The sequence below is a fragment of the Pelecanus crispus genome, chromosome 6 (genome assembly GCF_030463565.1).
Source record: "Pelecanus crispus isolate bPelCri1 chromosome 6, bPelCri1.pri, whole genome shotgun sequence".
NCBI lineage: Eukaryota > Metazoa > Chordata > Aves > Pelecaniformes > Pelecanidae > Pelecanus > Pelecanus crispus.
Window position 1 is genome coordinate 18,643,104 of NC_134648.1, and position 18,268 is coordinate 18,661,371.

The 18,268-nt window shown below is 50.1% G+C and overlaps 1 protein-coding gene across 1 annotated transcript in view; it reads right to left on the reverse strand.

Moving 5' to 3' along the window:
- Positions 1–683: 683 nt before the first annotated feature.
- The window catches only part of CD81 (CD81 molecule), a 31,971-nt gene continuing 14,386 nt past the window's right edge, over positions 684–18,268 (reverse strand). Inside the window, exons 3-8 of the mRNA XM_075711955.1 lie at positions 9,352–9,449; positions 6,468–6,542; positions 3,581–3,688; positions 3,036–3,134; positions 2,615–2,704; positions 684–1,897 (exon numbers count right to left, since the gene is read on the reverse strand). Coding sequence (XP_075568070.1) covers positions 1,835–1,897; positions 2,615–2,704; positions 3,036–3,134; positions 3,581–3,688; positions 6,468–6,542; positions 9,352–9,449 — 533 coding nt within the window. The 3' untranslated portion in view covers positions 684–1,834. The remainder of the gene's footprint in view (positions 1,898–2,614; positions 2,705–3,035; positions 3,135–3,580; positions 3,689–6,467; positions 6,543–9,351; positions 9,450–18,268) is intronic.

The window sequence follows — 18,268 nt, forward strand, 5'->3', positions numbered from 1 at the left end:
ATATATATATTTACCTATATACTTTTTAAAGGCCCTATATACTAAAAGACAGGAAGAGGAAAGGAGGGAGTGGAAGGGGAGAAAAGCCTCCGAATGGATCAGTTTGCCCCAGTGCAGGAATTTCCTACCCTGTAGTGGTAAAGGCCACGGCAGCCATGTGCAGTGGACAAGGTACTAGTTTAAAATGATCATGGGTCTCCCTCCCTATCCAATCTGAAGCTCTTCATTGCAATGAAGGGGGAGAGTGAAATACTTTAAGAAACAGAAATATTCCTGAAGTGGGGAAGGTGATCACTAGTTTCAACTCCTCCCCTTACCTGCTTCAAGGTGGCAAGAGCTGAGAGAGACTATCACTTCCAGCTCAAGTGCCCATACAGCTAAGAAAAAGGCTTTGCTTAAAAATATATATCTATAGAACTATACATATAGATCATCTTTTTAGAGACACTCTGATTTTATTACATAGCTCCTGGGTCACTCTCCCCCTTTATCTACATGGTAACGGAGTGGCATACAACAAAAGCCACATACACCAAATTGGTAATCAAAGCTTACCAGGTCACAAGAAAGTGTTTCAACTGGTGCGATCTAAAATCCTGAATTCCCTTGCTTTGATAAGCTGATGTCCTGCTGTTGATGGAAGTGGAAGGTCTTAAAAATAAACTTCCCCCCCCCCCCCCCAATCAGGTTATGACTATTTCCCAGCAATATTACAGTGTGCGACAATATGCTCTAAGTAAGGAAAATTTCATAGAAGAAGAATGATGCAAAGATGAAATTCTAATCATGTATGCCTATGGCTGGGAACCCCCAAGCATCATCCTGCAATATATAAATGCAGGATTTCTAAGGTTAAGGACTTTTTTAAAAAAAAGTTTTCTTCTTTTTTCCAATATAATTTGTATGCAAGCATTAGCTTAACAGTGGAAACTTAGTACAGAACTAGACTCTCCCAAAAAGATATGTCTATAAAGAAACACTGAAGGAGGTTGAAAAAGTGACAACTTTCAGTTTGTTGTATTTAAAAAACTGGGACTAAAATGCACCCCCAGCCACTGACAAAGGGTCACGAATCAGTGGAAATGCAATTTTAAAGTTATAGCCCCAAGAAAAAAAAAAAAAAACCCAAACAAAAAAGCCAAAAACATCCCCACTCTTAAGAAAGCAAAAAAAATTAAGCATGACTTCTGTTAAGGATTGACCTAGCAATGCAAACAGGTCGGAGAGGAACAACATGCCCGCGTTTCCCCCAGGACACATCGCACCCAGGCAACGGGGGCTGTTTCGTCTCCTCTCCTCTCTCCCAGGCTTCAGGCAGTCAGCCAGGCTTCCCTACGGACAGCTTGGAAACACCAGGGAGCTGGGGTGATGGCAGGAAGAGATAAGTACAAATGAACAAAAATGCTAAATCCTGCTTCAGCATCCAATTACATATATAAAAAAAGTCCATGTTGAAAAAGAGAGTAAAAAACAAGGCAAAGTTTTCTGATAACAGGCTGCAGCCTTCTCCTCTGTGTATCTTCCACCAATGTTATTTCCGAGTTACGGGGGCTGGGGAAGGGGGAGGAAGGACTTGATCTCCTGCTACAGCAGCTTTCCCCATCACACAAAACTGATGTGTAACTAACTCAGCCACAAAGATACGGGAAAGTTTTATTTATTAAAAAAAAAAAGAAGAAATAAAAATGATAAAGTATTGTATGGTAGTATTAGAAGTATTTATATACATAGTTTTCTTTGTTGTTGACATGTCTCCTTGTCACTTGGTGGCACTTGGCGTCCCCTCTAGTGCCATCCGCCCTGCTCCCCCCTTCCCCTCCCCAGCTCTCACGGCTCAGTAGACGGAGCTGTTCCTTATGCCACAGCACAGCACCATGCTCAGGATCATTTCGAAGATCTGTCGGGAGACACAGGGGCACCAGTGAGGCACTGACCAGTACGATGCAGGAGCTCCTCCACCCTCTCCCAAGGTCCCACGCCCCACATAAACGCACTCACGCCAGAGATAAAGGCAGACATGCTATGTCTTTGCTGCCGTTTTCATTAGGAGTTGGCCCATTCGAGACAAGATGATGTTCTCCCCTCTCTCGCTGGCAGCAGTGGTGCTACGTTGCAAGCCTCCTGGCTGCCAGCTACACAGCAAATGCTTCAAGATCCCTCCGGCATTACAGCCCAGCCTTTGCGCAGGCACTGGGTTACCAGCTCACGTCACCCACCGCTCACTGGGGAGCAAATCCACCGTGGCAAAGAAAGGAAATCCCTTCCCACTGCAGACCCCAGCGACGAAACACAGCGGCCTGAGAAACGAGCGGTTTTGGAGGCAGCAAGGAGGCTCGACAGTGCTCCGCCCTTCTGGATGGGGTTGCAGGTGCTCCTGCTTTACTGTGCTCATCGGGCGCCCGCCCTAACATCCTGACCCCCTGGAGGGATGACGAAGCCCTCAGTCTCACCACATCCCTGAGCAGCTGGGTTGCAGAGGGCTGGCGCAGCACGCTAAGCCACAGGGGCATCTGGAGGACAGGGACAGATCCAGCCCAGCTGGAACAGGACTGGGGTACCCCAAGGTGGCTTTTCCCTGTCCCACAACAGCAGAGTGCTGCACAGTCACACTTACCATGATCACGGCGACCACGATGGCAGCAATACCGATCAGGTACAGCTTCCCAGAGAACAGCTCGTCGATTTTTTTGTGGCAGGTTGAGGGCTGAAGCAGAGAAGCATGCTGGTCAGAGAGCCTGCTTTCCCCTCGCCCACCCCCAGCACCCAGAAAGGCAGGTCTGCTTCCCTCCGGTCCCGCTCGTGTTCCTGAGTCCTGGCTCTAGGACTTTCCACCAGACTTCACCCCTCCGTGCCTGCCAGCCCCCTCAAGCAGGACAGCAAAGGAAGAACAAATGGGAACCTCCGACATCCCCCTACGCCATCCGCAAATATATGAAATCCCTGCCCTTTATCTAATTCCCAATAAATTCCCAAATTTCCCTGGCAGCCAAGTTTCCTTGCAGGAGCTGCGCAGAGTGAAGAACAGCCATGCCTACCTCAATAATGCGTTTCAGGGAGGTGCTGTCTGGGCAGAGGTCACGTCTCCACAGGGGAGTGATAGTCTCCATTATATTATCGGGACCACAGCAGTCCAGCTACATGAAGAGAGGGAAAAAAAAACCCAACAAAAAACCAGCGTTATCAGACAGCAAACACTCATGCAATGCTCTCCCCACCATTAAACATCCTTGACGCCACCCAAGACCAAGGAGGCATCTTAGAGGGGGAAACAAGGGAGGGGGAATAACTCTGTCCAAATTCAACTTTTTTTCTTTCCATGCAATGCAGCTGCTTCCTACAATAGTCCCAGACAGGTCTGGCATTGGTATCCTGGAGGAGAGTGCTCATTGCCTCTGCCTTGGTAAGGAGAATCAGTCTATGCGCAGCAACAGTTGCTCCTCACCACTTACCCACTGACAAACTGCATGGAGAAGTTAACGGGGTATAATTCGCAGCATGCAGGATCCTACCCATCAGCAGTTGCTTTGGCCAACTGCATGTAGCCTAAGCAGAGCATGCAGCAAGACCACCACCATCTTACCGTTTCATGAAAGGTCTTCACTACGGTTTTCGCGTTGTTTGTCTCCGGATCTGCCATGAGCGCTTGTTGAAACGCTTGATCATAGAACTGCTTCACATCTTTGGCTATCTAGGAAAGACATGAAAAACTGTTTCAGCCAGAGGAGAAGGAGGAAACCCAATCAGCAGATGTGCCTGAAGGGGACAGGTTCCCTCTAATGGCACTCTCGGGTAGATGAGCAGTTTTTAAATAGATTTGGACCCTGTTTATTTGCACAGGTGCGTGAAAAAAGGCCTGTCTTTCATAGGGCTCAAGTCCCTCCAGCCATAGCGTGTTAAGAGCAGCAAATATTAAGAACCCCATCCACCAGCCAGCAGGTTCCAGCCAACGCTATCCAAGTGCTCCGTGAGCTCTCTCTAGCAGGCAAAGACAGCCAAGGCCCGCAGGGTGAACCACAAGATCTGAGATAGCCTTCAGTCCGTGTGGATTTGCTGTTGGGCTCAGGAATGCAGAAACGGCTTGTTCTGAACCACCCAAAACATGGAGACAAAGCAAGCAGGCAACATGTTTCCCCACTGAGGCGGTAGAGGCAGGACACACTGGGGAAGTCAGGAGGAGGTGGGGTGTGCAAGCAAGGCGCAGGTATGGGCACCCTGGCTCCCTGACTGGCTCAGAGGGGATGGCAGGAATTTGGGAGGGATTGCACACTAGAACCTAGCGAGGCGGCTCATTTGGGTCAGGAAGCTTAGGTGCCTTTAGATGGATGTCAAACTCTGGCTGGGTCCCTACCTGGAGCTGGGCACCCCCACCCTGTAAATGGTTATATGAGAAGTTTCATCCGTACTCTAGCCCTGCCACCTAAGCTAGTAAACTGCAGCCACCTATGGGGGTCTGCTCCACAATGCAAAAAAACCCCTCATTTTCAGGGAAACTGGCTTTTTGGCTTCTCCTCTAACACCATCCAATAATTTGGGAGAGACAGATGAAAGGAGGACATGCAAGAGAAGCAAAAGAAAAAAATATGAGCAACTACAAAAGGGAAAATGCTTTCCAGAACATCTGCTCTTGGCAGCACAGGCTGGATTAGCACACAAAAAAAGAAACTGCAGCAAGAAGGAGTGTGATTTCAATCAATTATCCCAGCATTTCTCCGTCACTGCTCAAAAAAGTTTGCTTTCGAGGGTGATGTTCTCCGATCAAACCATTCGATTCTGGTACATGGGAAAAATAATAATCCTACTTCTTGTGTCCCTATCCTGTATCTAAAGCATCTCCAAGAAGGCAGGCAGAGGGAGAGACTGCCTCAACTTCTTGGAAGAGCATCCTGTGCCCGTGTGATAGGAGATGACTGTCCCCCCAAGGAGCTGCAAACCCAGGTGGCACGGAGTCCCTGCTTGGAGCTGCTCTCGGTGGCTGGGATCATTCAGCACTTCCCTCCTAGCCCCACATTGCTCCTGCGATGCCCCCGATGGAGGCAGGGAGAAGCAAGCTGCCTGCCTTGTGAGTGGCGACTTCCAAACAGCCCATTCATCATCAAGGCTGCAAAAGCAGCCGAGGCCAACAGACTGCCACCGTTCATTTTAAACTGCAAAATTAATTTTAGGAGCTGAGGTCATCACTCTTGTATTGGCAAATCCTAAATTTCTCAGCTTTATGCTCTGATGGCCAAGCACCTTCTCCCCAGCATGGAAAGCAACAGCCATGGGGTCCCTCCTTACTTGGGCTTCACTTTTTTTGCTCTCAGTTCAGTCGCACATCTTGGACTCTTCAGGATTCACAAACTAACATCTGCAGGAGGCACAGCCCCTCTGCAAAGGTTAATTAGCTCGCCAAAGTTGCTAGGAAACAGCACCCTGCCTGCATAATAATATGTTTAGCCATGGAAGAGTTTATTCTGGTGAAGTCATGCTCTCTCCAGTGAATGACTGCAAGGGTGTTCCCATTCACAGGCAAGCTGGTCATCTGTGGCCTACGTGCATGCGAAAGCTGAGCAGGCCACCACCTACTTAACACAGCTGGCTTACGTCTCTTAGTAAAGTAAACACATTTCCTACTCTGCTAGAGAGTCTAGCCTTGGCTTTGAGCACAAGCAATCTCCTTCTCTCCTCTAAACCCTTGATGGCTGAGTGATCAACACCCAGCCCACTGCTTGCTGGAGCATGGCCATGGTTCCCATACACTGATAGTTTTGCTCTTCAAGACCAAACTCAGCATGTGTGTGAGCACATGGGACTGTAGTGAAGGGGAGGTGAGCAGAAAGGGAAGGTGAAAAGCTGCAATTTTCAGTCCTACCCTTTAGCTAACCCCCTCCAGCCAAAGGATCTCATCTAAGCAGTCCCTAGCAGGGTGCCTGGGACAGACACACGACTTCTACCCCTCGTACATGCACAGCATATTGATCAGCAGCAAACTCAGTCCTGGCAAACAAACAGCCCGAAGCGGGTTATATGACACTGGCAACAAGCAGGAAGCATCACGCAATCCCATTAACACAGATGCAGGCTCTCCCCGTATGGTATTCCCTCACTTCGGGGCCATGTGGCTGGGTTCGCTCTTTGCTCTTTGGCACCTAGGATGTGCAGATGGCTCTCCTTCATGACATGAATCAACTCACACTGTGACTGACAGTGTGGCAGCAAGGAGGAGACCCGAGTGAGACAGGGCTATTTTTATCCCAGACATTGCACTATATACTGTTAAGGGGCAGCTGCTACCATCAAGTGCTCAAATTTAAAGTTCATCAGCCTGGCCAAGAGGAGTTAGGTGACCTGCCCGGATCACACAGCTAAACCAAGCCCCCATGACACAGCCTGGAGCAGCTTGCCAGCAAAACAGCTCACGCCAGGATCTGCTGCGGTTCTGCCCCAGCCTCCCAGTCCCACAAACACAGGTTTCGGAGTCATCTTACTTGGTCTTTGTTGACAAATCCCCAAATTCCAGCCGCAACTTCGCAGGCAAACAGGATCACCAGACAAGTGAAGAACTGCAAAGACAAAGCAAGAGAGGGACACTTAACATATCTGGCTACAGGCAAAAGCAGGAATTAGGTGGGTAGAGGTATGGAGCAGCACTTCTACTGATGGAGATCAGGGCACGGCGTCACCTGACTTCAAACCGTTTTATCTCTCATACACACGCTTAGCCCAAACACATTTTCCTATAACTCACTAGATGCCACCTCATGATCTAGACTTCCTGCTGGGATGGCTGAGCAAGGATTAGCAGAGCCCTTCCCACACAGGGACTGGCAGGGATGAGGATGCCCTGTGCACCACAAGACACATTGCTCCTCTTCATGCACCTGCAGAACTGTCCAGACAAGCTGCTTGGTGTGCCACAGATGCTCCGAGGATGGGAACTGCCAGCACAGGGTTAAAAGCACATTTCAGCTGCTGAGGAGCTGCAGGGTGTCAGGGTGTGATTTACGGCCAGCTCTCTTGGCATCCACAGCCCTGCAAGGCTACTGCAGTTTTTTGCATAAATACTAACACCGATGTTTTCCCACAGTCCCACCCTGTTCATGCAATTCCAGCACTCCTCCCTGCCATCCCCCCAAAGCCTACCTCCATCTTTTTGTTCCGATCCCGGGAACACGTTATGACAGTCAGTCTGTTAGACTGGGAATGGAAAGCTGTAAAGCTCATACATCAGAGTCAAGTGGGAAGGCACGGACAGGCATGCTCCACACGCAGCCGACATTACCTCTGTGACAACATCACCCTCAGTGACTTCTTCCTGAGAAAAGTCTTTGGCCTGACTCTCATGTGCAAGAGCAAAGGGTTATCAGCAAAATGGAAACAGGACTATTGACCTGACAGCAGGAAAGGACTTCCAACATCCTTGTCCAGTCCCAGAACAACGAACTGCTATTTAAATACCTATCTATCCCTGGTTCTCCAGGAACTTCCTTAGGGGACTGGCTCCCACGTCCCCCCAAGGAATCACATCACCCTAAATTGCAGGCCTGAGGCCGCTGTAATTCTCTGGTTAAGCACTAGGGCTCACTCTTGCAGTGGTTACCCTCCAGTGAAAGATGGCTCGTTTATCCCAGACTTGGAGGTACAACTTCCCGCAGACTCAGCTCTGCGAGCTGGCTGCAAAACATCAGAGATGCAGCTTGATGCTATGGGAACATGACAGTGTTCCTGGCCTGGTGTTTGGATGTGCCCCTGCCCCTTCCTGGGGAGCAGTGCCTGCTCCATGCCAAGTGGCTCCCTCCTGCCTTCCTTGGGTCTTGCCACTCAGCTTCCATGCTGCCTTCGGCACAGGATTTTGACAGCATGGAGGTTCCCGGTCCGTTCCCCTTTTGCAATAAGCCCACAGTCACTCCATCCGCTGGCTGCAGGAGAAGGGAGAGTGTCTGCTTCCCTGCAACACCCTAAGGATGCTGCCTGGAAATGTTGTTGGAGCACGGCGGGAGCCTTGGCCAGCAGAAAGCGTCATCGCGAGGTGTCTCCAGCCTTCTCTTGGCAAGCCAAGGTGTGAGCAAACACGGGCAGCGCACAGTGGCTAGAGCTGCTAATTTCAGCCAAAGCAGCCAGTTTCCCTGTTGGGTCTCAGGTACGTTTTACCATCTGCCCTTCTAATCCTCTTTCCAACTTCAAGAGGGAGTCAGGGGTAATTCAGGTTCTGTAATCGCTTGCATTAACAAAAAAAAAAAAAAAAAAAAAAATCCAAAGCTGCCAGACCTTGCTACGACAGCCCCTGTCGGATTTGTGCACCAGCTCCTCCTATTCTCAGCAGCAGTGATAATGCCTGCAAACTCCTACAGCAGCTCTCATCCACCGACCTTCAGAAATGCTTTAGAAAAGCTGGTGAGAAGCAGTAAGAAATTGGGAAACAGAAGCAACTAGAGGTGAAGCCATCTCCAAGAGTAAGGGAAAGCAGCTCCATTTCCCTCTGTCCCAGTTGCATCCACACCCATGGGTCACTACACCACCACCAAGAATCTTCCAGCCCAATGAAGCCAAGTGCTGGAAAGTCCTTCCTAATTTTTTTTAATTTCTTTTTAATTTTTTTTTTTTATGTTTTACTCCTCCATTTTTTTTTTTTTCCTTTTTGCATTGACTTTAAAGCTGAACCACATGTGAGAATGTGTTTTAAATAAATGGGTTTCCCTTACCCCCAAGGCAAAGGCTTTTGGTGTGGCTACAGTTTATACAATTAAGCTCATCCCATGCCAGGAATCCCGAGCTGCTGCCTCACATCAAGGACGCCTGTAGCACTTCAGTAATGGATTTTCCAGGATGGACCTAGACGTCCTCACTAAGATATTGTGGGAAATCTTTGCTGTTTCCTTGTCCAAACAGATAAAAATAGAAAGAACTGGAATCACCACAGGCAGCCTTGAAACAGAGTGAAAGGGGAAGATGTAGGGGACATCAGGTAAGAAAGAATGTTTAGCGGGTGCTTGGTAAGACAGCTAGACCATGGCGGGGGAAAAAAGTATGGGGAGGGGTTCACATATAACAGAGAAAATGAATCTCCAAGAATCCTGCTGTTTGCACCTCTTCTGCTATGCTGCTGGCTTCAGCCTCTGTCCTGCAGCCAGGCACAAGCAGGAGCTTGCAGCATGCCTGCCAGCTCAGCCGGAGCTGAGATGCCCTCGGCCGAACAGCACTGCCTTGCTCCTTGCAGAGGTCAGCTGGTTCCCATCTACGTGCTCACGCATCCTCCCAGCCCTGTTCGTTGCAAAAGTCTCCTGCAAGGGAGGCACAGCTGTGTGCCGCCCGGCAGGGACATGGCAGGGACATCACGGTGCCAAGCAGCGTCCAAAGCTTTGTGCCTCTTACCGTTCCCAGAAGGCACTGAGACTCCTGAATAGCGCCGTAGCATCCCAGGAACCCCACGAACATCATGACGGCTCCAACCGCGATCAGGATGTAGATTCCTGCAAGGGAGAGCGAGAGGCAAACGCATTACTGCAGAGCTTTGTATGGCAGCACCCTAGCACCTGGTTGGACATGCTGGCTCCTCAGGACGGCTAATTAGGGATGTGCAGAATTAAGGCCTAGGAGATATGAGTAGAGGTGGTGGCAGACATAGTAGAACAACACGACATACACGAGTCAGATCTCAAAGTGTTTGAAGCTGCTAATACCGAAACTTAAAAACCCCGTCAGCCCCAAAATCAGAAGAAACGCAGAGAGCTTGAGCAGTAATAGGCAGAAGATGAAGCAGGCAAGACAAAGGCTTTACAGCATCCTCAAAGCTGCAGTATGGAAGTTCACCACGAGATTGGGGAGACCATGGTGATTACGCAGCCAAATGCTACCAGCTCAGTTAAATTTGTTTCCTTTTCCAAACCCACAGCTTTCTCCTGATGTATCCCATATATTCAGTGCATTTTTGGTTAACTAATATTCTTCAGTATTGTAGTTCTACTACTTTGTAAGTGAATCCTACTTCCCATCCAAAAGCAATTTGACACATGCAAAAAAAAAATCAAAGAAATAATTACAAATGAGGCAAGACTGCAGTCACCATTTTTAACTGACAGTGAGGAAAAAAAAAATGAGGATGAGAATAAATGTACATGGGGCATCCCAGAGGTAACAGCAATACAGTGCGTCTTGCTAGTGCTTGGGAGACACATCCCTTCACTTAAATGCTTTCTTTTGCTATGAGTCAAAATGTTTTTATAGTTATTAATCAGTCTGTCAACCCCCCTTTAGGAACAGCACTAAGTATAAGCAGAGCTCAAAATTAAAACTGCTTGTACATGCCCGTTATGTTTAAGGTTTTTCTTATCTTTGTCGCTTTTAAACAAACTTCTGATAATCAAAGTCTAAAGGCCATGCACTGAGAGCAGAGTTAAGCCAAGTTAAACCCTTCTCTAAAAAAACCAGATACATAACAACAGTCTCGACTTGTTTAAAAATCCCCTTACAGACATGTCAAACTTGGGAAAGAGTCAACTTTGGCTCCCACTTATTCCCTCTTTAAAACAAAAGTCACCAGCACCCAAACAACACAAGCACCAATGCAAGGGCCAACTCGGCGAGAGGCCAGCAATGGAAACACCGCCCCAGCAGCCACGGCGCTGGGACCGTCCAGACAGTGTTTCTCATCGGCACTGTGCTTGCACAATGCCTGCCGCTATATTTAGGAGCCGCAGGAGGGAGGAAGCCAGCTGCAGGGGAAGCACCAGCACAATGGAGCACGCTGACCCCGCAGGAAGCCCCTCTTCACAAAACCTGACGGGCTCTGCGGCCAGTGACACCCAACATCCTGGCGGCAACATTGCCAGCAGGAGGAAAAAAGCGCAAGTTGCACCTCTTGATGCCGCTCAAAGGGGCTTCAGCAGCGCCCTGTAGCGACAAAACCCCAACAGTCAATTGGGTTGTTGAAGCTCCCTACGAGGGGACAGGACAGGACACCTTCTTGCTTGAAGGTGCAAAGAGAGGGGAAAAACAAGCAAAAGAACCCCCCCCACCCCACCCCCCCCCAGGGGAGCTTCTTGGAAAGGACAGGTCAGCATTTCAAGTTTTGTGAGCCTGCCTGAAGTAGAATTTGGTGATTTTATCCCAACGTGGATGATGTGGGGTGGAGGGACTGGCGGTGGCAGCCGGGCAGAGAGCCAGCGTGCTGAGCAGCAGGATGGGGTGTACACAGGGAAGAGGGGCCCCAAAGGGGCTAGAGGTGATGGGAAGGCACGAACGCATCCTGTAAAATGAAGTCTGTCTGCTGGACGCCTGCCAAGCTCCGGAGAGACTGATGGAGATTTTCGGAGGCTACCTCACTGCTGTTTCAAGAAGAACAACGTATCAGTAGTGGTCTCGCAGAAATGGTCTGCTTACTGCCACCAGAATCTGCTAACGCCCAAGAACCAGCCCTCACTGCTCCAGCTTGTATCAGTGATGCTGCTGGTTTAGCTTTTCAACCCAAACTGCATCAGGTTTTTCCATCTTACAGCTTTGGGTGGCTCCACTGGAGAGTCTTCATCAAAAGTCCCTCTGGGAAAATCAACTTTGCTCACCCCTGAGTGCAGCAGCTTCTGACTTCTCCTCACATTAGGTCAAAAGAGAGAAGACAAAGCTGGGCCGGGGGCAAGTCATTTCAATGTCTGAGAAGCCACCATTCATGCTAACCACCCTGGTAGATGGGGAGCTTGTTCCAGTGAATGATTGTTCTCACTGTAAAAAATGTCTTTCTTGTATTGAGATCATCAGGAAAATGTAAGAGCCACTGGCAGCTAGGAAAGTTTTGCTCAGAAAACTAGGAGATAAAAGCCCAGTGAGAACCTCGACTGACAGAGGAGACTAAGACGGAACAGAGACATTTGCCATTTTATAGAAGTCTTCCAGAGGCCTCTGTACTTGCTTCTTGCTGGGATTTGTGCAGCTTCAAAAAAACAAAACCAAACCTGACCTGCTGAACTCCCACCCCAGACAGGCTCTGCAGACCTTGGACAGACAAGCAAGGTCCCGGCTTCCCGCTTCTCTCCCCACTCATGCTCTGCCAACTCCTCACCAGAGCCAGCACCACTGCCAAGCAAGCAAACAGCAAGAAGTAAAGGAGGGAACGGAAGACGACACGCACCACGTGCGATTTCCTGACCGGAGGCTCAGTGGATGCGACCACTGGGGTGGGAGCAGCAGGAACATGCAGCCAAGCAGGGGAGAGGGTGGCGATGACTGGCCTGAACTCCGAAAATCACAAAAAAAACCCTGGAAGGCTTTTGGGATAAAGGCCAGCTTCATTTCCAGGCACAAACAAGTGCCCGTGGAGTCACCTTTTGTTACTAAGGGCCAGAGCACTACAGCCTCCTGGGAGGCAACAGAGCAGGAGGACTCTGCTCTGGAGTTTATTTAAAAAACAAGCACAAACTATTTAATGCAACAGTAGCCTCTTGTACGATGAATGCTAGTGGTGTTTCTCCATGGATATGCCATGCTGAAGGCTGCAAAAGCAAATGAAGGCAACCGAAGTGTCCAACCACCCGCTTTGGATGGTATTTGTTTTCCCACACCCATCCTTCCCCTCAAGGGATGGGGCCAGTGGGGGGGGTCTCTGTCTCCAGACTGGGTGCCAGGCAGCTGGGGGGCTATTTCACAGCAATCACAGCCCAGACGGGATTGACCAAGCCCTTTTCCCAGAAAGCAGCCTGACACATCTTAGCTTTCATTCCTGGCAGACGGTGAGGATGACGGCCAGCATGGTTTTGGGCTCCACGTCTGTGAGCAAGGCACCTGTCATCCCCATCCTGAATGGCGCATTATCCACTTCAAAGCCAGAGAGGACCTCCCCCCAGCCCAGGCCTCCTCACATCTCCTCAGAGATGGGATTAACTCCTGCTAGACTGTCCTGGCTGGGAAACTGTTCCCCAAAGCAGCATCTGCTCCTTCAGGGCTCCACCCAAACTGGCACAATTCTGCATGAGCAAGGCTCCATCTGCCTTTCACATGCCACTTCCCAGCTTTCTCAGGAGTTTTAAAACAAGAAATGCTGTTTGCCATAAACAAAAAATAAAATCAAACAAAAAATAAAATCAGAGAGGTATAAAATGCAAACTGCAGTGCCTACAGTCATGCTGCTCCACCCAACAGCAGCAGGAGATAACCCTGGGAACAGCCAGAGCTGCAGCAACCAGTACAGAGAGCAAGTAATTTCTAGGTGTTGCGGTATGAACATGCCTCCACATCCTTGAGCAACATTACCGTGTGGTTTCTAACCCTATGGCACAGTTCTCGGATAAGGCAGCAGTAAGCACGATTGCTAAAGCTGCCACATGTAACCGGCTGCCCACGAAAGCAAGATGTGAGCTGCAGGACCTGTATCTTGGAGCTGGGGAAGTCACAGGAGCACTTGCAGGGATGGGTGCTGTCAATATTGCCCGGGAGTCCTCTATCTTCCTTTTGAGATGGAGCGTCAAAACAGAAAGCTTTAGGAAAGAGAGCCAGCCAGTCTTAGTTTCATCTCCTCATTACAGAGAGTCAGGGTCCTGTCTGAATTCAAAACAGGAGCACAGCAACCATGATAGGATCACTTTGCTCAAGAGCATGAGGATGTAATGCGTCAGAAAAAGCAGCAGCAATGGACCAAACATCCTCCGCTCTCCCCTGAAACAACCAGGGCACATGCCACTTTGGGCTGCGGGGCCATCCTAAAGCTTTAGCCACATGGAAAGCTCCCAGACATCAGACCCAGGGGACCGACAGTCATTGAGCACTTCACTCTGGATGGTGCTAGGTAGGAAAGAAAAAAAAAAAAGGCAGCCAAGAGGCCAGCTTGGCTCCCAGCTCATGCAGATGATACCTCCATGGAGGGCCCTTTGCCTCCAGGCCAGGTAGGAAGCAGAATGCTCAGTTCTGGGAGCAGGGAAGGGAGAGAAAAAGGAAGTCTTCAATGTCAGTACTTGCTCTGGCATTAAAGCAGCATAGCTGGTGCCTGCAGGGCTGTAAAACCCATGTCCTGTCCCTGCTGAGAAGTAAAAAAACAAGTAGAAAAAACAGACCTAAAAAAAAAAAAGTAATGAAAAACAAATAAAAGGAGGAACAAGCACAGCAGAGTCCCTCTAAAACAAACAGGGAGTGGGCCAGCCCCGGCCAGCCCTCCTCCCGTGCCCCACCACCCCCACTGGAGATGCTGTGGGGCTCCAGGCATGGGCATTCCTGGGCAGTTCCCCACCTCTCCCCCCATTTCGCTCTTCTGGCAGCTTTAACTTGTTAAGCTAATGGAAGCCAGTCTCTTTCTCCAGGTCACCATGGCAATATTTCCAAAAGACAAAACAGGGCGGGGGGGGGGGGGGGGGAGTCACCCCCAGCACCACACCATGCTTCCAGGAAGCCCCGGTGGCTCTCCAAACCGTGCCTGCCCTCCCCGTGGGATGCCCTTTAAAAAGCGGCTGAGAGCAGAGGGAAGAGAGATTTTCGTGTTTACTCTCCCGACAGACAGGCTCGGCGGGGAGACTCTGCACATCCAAGAGATTTGCAAGGCTGCGAGGGAGGGCGGGCGGGCTGCGGTGCCTCCCCTGCTGCGGCTCCTGGCCTGGAGATGCTGAACATCATGGGGCTCAGCACCGCCCCTGCTGCAGGCAAGGGTGGGACCACCAGAATCCTTCCTCTGCCACGCCATGAAGACTGGAAGAACGCCCTCTCTGTACCAAGAAGTCCTGACCACGACGTGCTTCCTTGGGACCTGGGGACACGATACAGGCAGGAAGCAGAAAGTCCCTTCAGGACAAGAGCGGGAAAGGGGTGGCTGTGCCAGTCAACCAGCAACGGAGGGTCTCTTGGACATTTTTGTCCAGCTGCCTGGTGGAATTGGCCCAGCAGAGCTGATGGTGCTTTCTTGGAAGTGGGGCGGGGGGGGTGTGTGTGTGAGTGTGCAAAAAGAGAGGGTTTCTTGGAACACGACAACTGGGAAGCCCCTCTGTTCCCCTCCACCCCCTTTCCCAAGAAAAACATTGCTGCTCTGCAGCTGCTAATGACTTCCAGATGGAGCAACACTGTCACAAAGCATGGAGAGCCCTCCTGGGGCCACGTGGCTCACACGGGGAGATGAAAGGCTGTACATGCTGCCCTTGTCTGTAAGAACAAGGCAAGAAGGAAGCAAAGGACACCCCTCCGTCAGAAAAGCAAAGGGGAGGTGGAGAAAAGCCCAAACAACATCCTTGTGTGTGCATGTCCATACCAAACGCAGAGCTGCCAGTCAGACTTCTTCTCTTCTGCCTGCCCATGAAACGTTGGAAGGAGGCTTTAGTTTCATAACATCAGCGTGCCTGCCAAAGCTGGGGGGAGGTCTACTGCACACCTCCAGCATTGGGATAGATGATGGTGACACAGCACAGGAGACCCAGGCTGGACGTGCCGGCCCATCCTCTGCTGCCCAAGTCTACAATGCTTCTGGACATCTCTACGTGCCCTGGGGTCTCACCCACTGACAGAGCCCAAATCCTGCTGGAGCATTTCTTGTGGACTTTGCATGCCTAAACACGTCGCAGGTTTTCAAAGGAAAACTGTCAAAGCTAGGAGTTTAAACAGCTCTGAAGAAGAAGCCGCCACCTTTGGCACAGGTCCCCAGTGGCAGAGCCAATGGGAGGGGACAAAGGAGGAGGACAACTACATTATTTGTAGTCCGAGAGATCCGAACCCAAAATAACCTGACGGCACCAATTTTTGTCCTTAAGTCATAAAAATAAGGATTGTTTGTATTGTCAGCTGTATGGTGTAAGCCAGATACTTCGAGGGAAGTACTGACAAAGTGTTTTGCCTCAAAACTACTATTTTAAAAAGAATTCCAGTATTATTGAAGGAGTTGATCTGAAAGTGATTAGAGGAAAATCTAGAACCAGTAAATCTCTGCCTTTTTTTTTCTTTAAAGGATTAAATAATTAAATTGCCCTTAACTGTAAATAAGTTTATTTCCAAGAGAGAAAACTGCATGTACTTCTATTTAAAAAAAAATTCCACATACATATTATTTTTTAAATAATCCATTTTGCTCGCTGTAGTTCAAGGCCAAATGCAAACCTTGGTTTCCACTCCCAAGCATGCAAGCCTGGCCACAGCTCGTGTCTCTACTGGTAAACCACCAACACACAGAGCCTTGAAGAAGTAGAGCACAAACGGGTGAGAAAAGAACCCAGTGCTGAACCAGCCGTGTGCATCCGCAGGGATCGCTGCAGCGCCTCACGCCAAAACAGGTGGTGGCAAAAACTCACTCGTGTTTATTACAGGACCTAGCGACCAGGACTCTTGGGCTCTCCTCTAGCCCTTTCACAAGAAGTTTAGCAAAAGATTTGCTGTTGAGTCTAACCCCACAAGATACAGAAGTTGGCACCACTTTGAAAGACGCCTAATATTTCTGGAGGGATGGGGACAAGGATGGTAGCATGAAGAGAAACCAAGAACTCCCCATTGCTCACGGCAGGTCTGCACTCACTGTAGCACTGCTGGCTTCCAGAGCCTTTGCACCACACCAGAGCTCAGTGCAACCCCCTCTGCAACAAAACACACATTTCTGAAACCCTGGACATCACTGCTTTTTGTCCAAGGAAGTCCTAAAAGGGCTAATTAAGAAAAAAGCTGCTCTTACGGATAGAAGGGGCAGCTCCTCCGTGACTGCTTAGCCAACACAAGTCTGTCTGGATGATGCAGGGCTGCTCTGCACTGCTGGCCACATCTGGGACCCAGGGCAAGAGTGGCCAAAGCATCCTCACATGCCACAGGGACAGGGGGCAAGCCCCGGGGAAGCTCAGGCAGGCATCCTGATCCCTACCCACGTACGCACTGCCACTTGGCAGCCCCTCCCCTCCACGAGGGTCAGATCCCCCTGAGGCCAGCCAAGCCTCATGACAGTACTTCCAAAAATCCTGAGGACACCCATGAAAGCTTGCCAGCGACAGACACTGCACTGACTTCAAGGAGGAGCGTGCAGATGCGACTGCAGTTCAACTCAGACGCGTACTTGTTTGTGAGAAAGACTTCAAAGCATCCCTATGCTTTCTGGCCCATTTTTTCCAGCCCAGTCTGAGTGAAAAGGAGCTTGAACTATTTTCCAGGGCAGAAATTATTATCCCGGATTGTATTTGTACAGAGCAGGATGGTGAGGAGAGTCTGTGATTCACCTCATTAGAGCGCCTGTGCTCCCGTTAGCCAGTCTCCCCTCCAGCACGACTGCAGCACACTGCTTCACGGGCACATTCACAGCCTTAAAATTGGCCTGAAGCCATTGCTGCCCCCAGCTGTCCCCGCCTTGTCTCCCACAGGCTGTGCTGCCTGACCTGCTTGGGAGCCGGATCCACAGTTATCAGCCTGGTTGCTAGGGGGAAAAAAAAAAAAAAAATCCAAAAATAAAAAATAAAAACAACCCTGTTGCCTTTCTATCAGGGCAGCGATACCCAGCAGGACGGTGGAAAAAGGGAGCGGCGGCAGCAGCCAAGTTTAACCCGCTATTGCATGCTTGTTTGAAACCTTACACCCCTCCCAAGAAGTGCCGGTGCCGCCATGCTCCGGGAAGGAGACGCTGGCCAGCAGAGGATTTACTAATAAAACACAAAAAACCTAAACAGAGGCAAACCCAACCCCCTCCTCAACCCCAAAGCTACATGGAAAACCACACCCCAGCTCTGGAGGCCTTTGCACTCTTCCTCATGGCTGGCCCCGCTCCCAGGGCCGAGCTAATTAGAGCCGCAGGTCGTGTCACCCTGTCACTTGCTGCGAGCAGCTAGACGCAGATTTCCTATTTTGGATCTGGCGGGTGAGAGCAAAGCTGAGACCATCCGGCTGCCACGCTCTGCTCCTCACCAGGCAGCTTCAGGGAAAGCAGGGGAAGGGTGGGCGGCGGGGATGAGCGCCCAGCGATGCTCCCCGTGCACAGGCAGCCCAGCAAAGGGGGAAATGTGAAATCCAGGGGTGGGGTTTTAAGGCAAACAAGAGCCCAGGCTCTTGTCGCCACACTGCCGAAAGCATTCCACCCATAGCGGCTGTCTCTGGGCATCGCGTAACCAAATCCTTGAAGGATGGGGATCCTGGCTTTCCCTTGTCACATTATCTTCACTATCATCCCACCAAGATGAGGCAAAAGCCCTAAGTCCAGTGTCACTTGCCTCTTCAGGATCCCCAGGGGCTCTTAAAACCAGTGACACCACCACACCAACTTATGGAGAGATCAGACTGCTCCAGTTTGTACTGGTATCCGCAGAGATGGACCAGCTCAGCCTTTTCCCACGGGCTCTCATAACTCATTGAATGACATTTTTTTTTT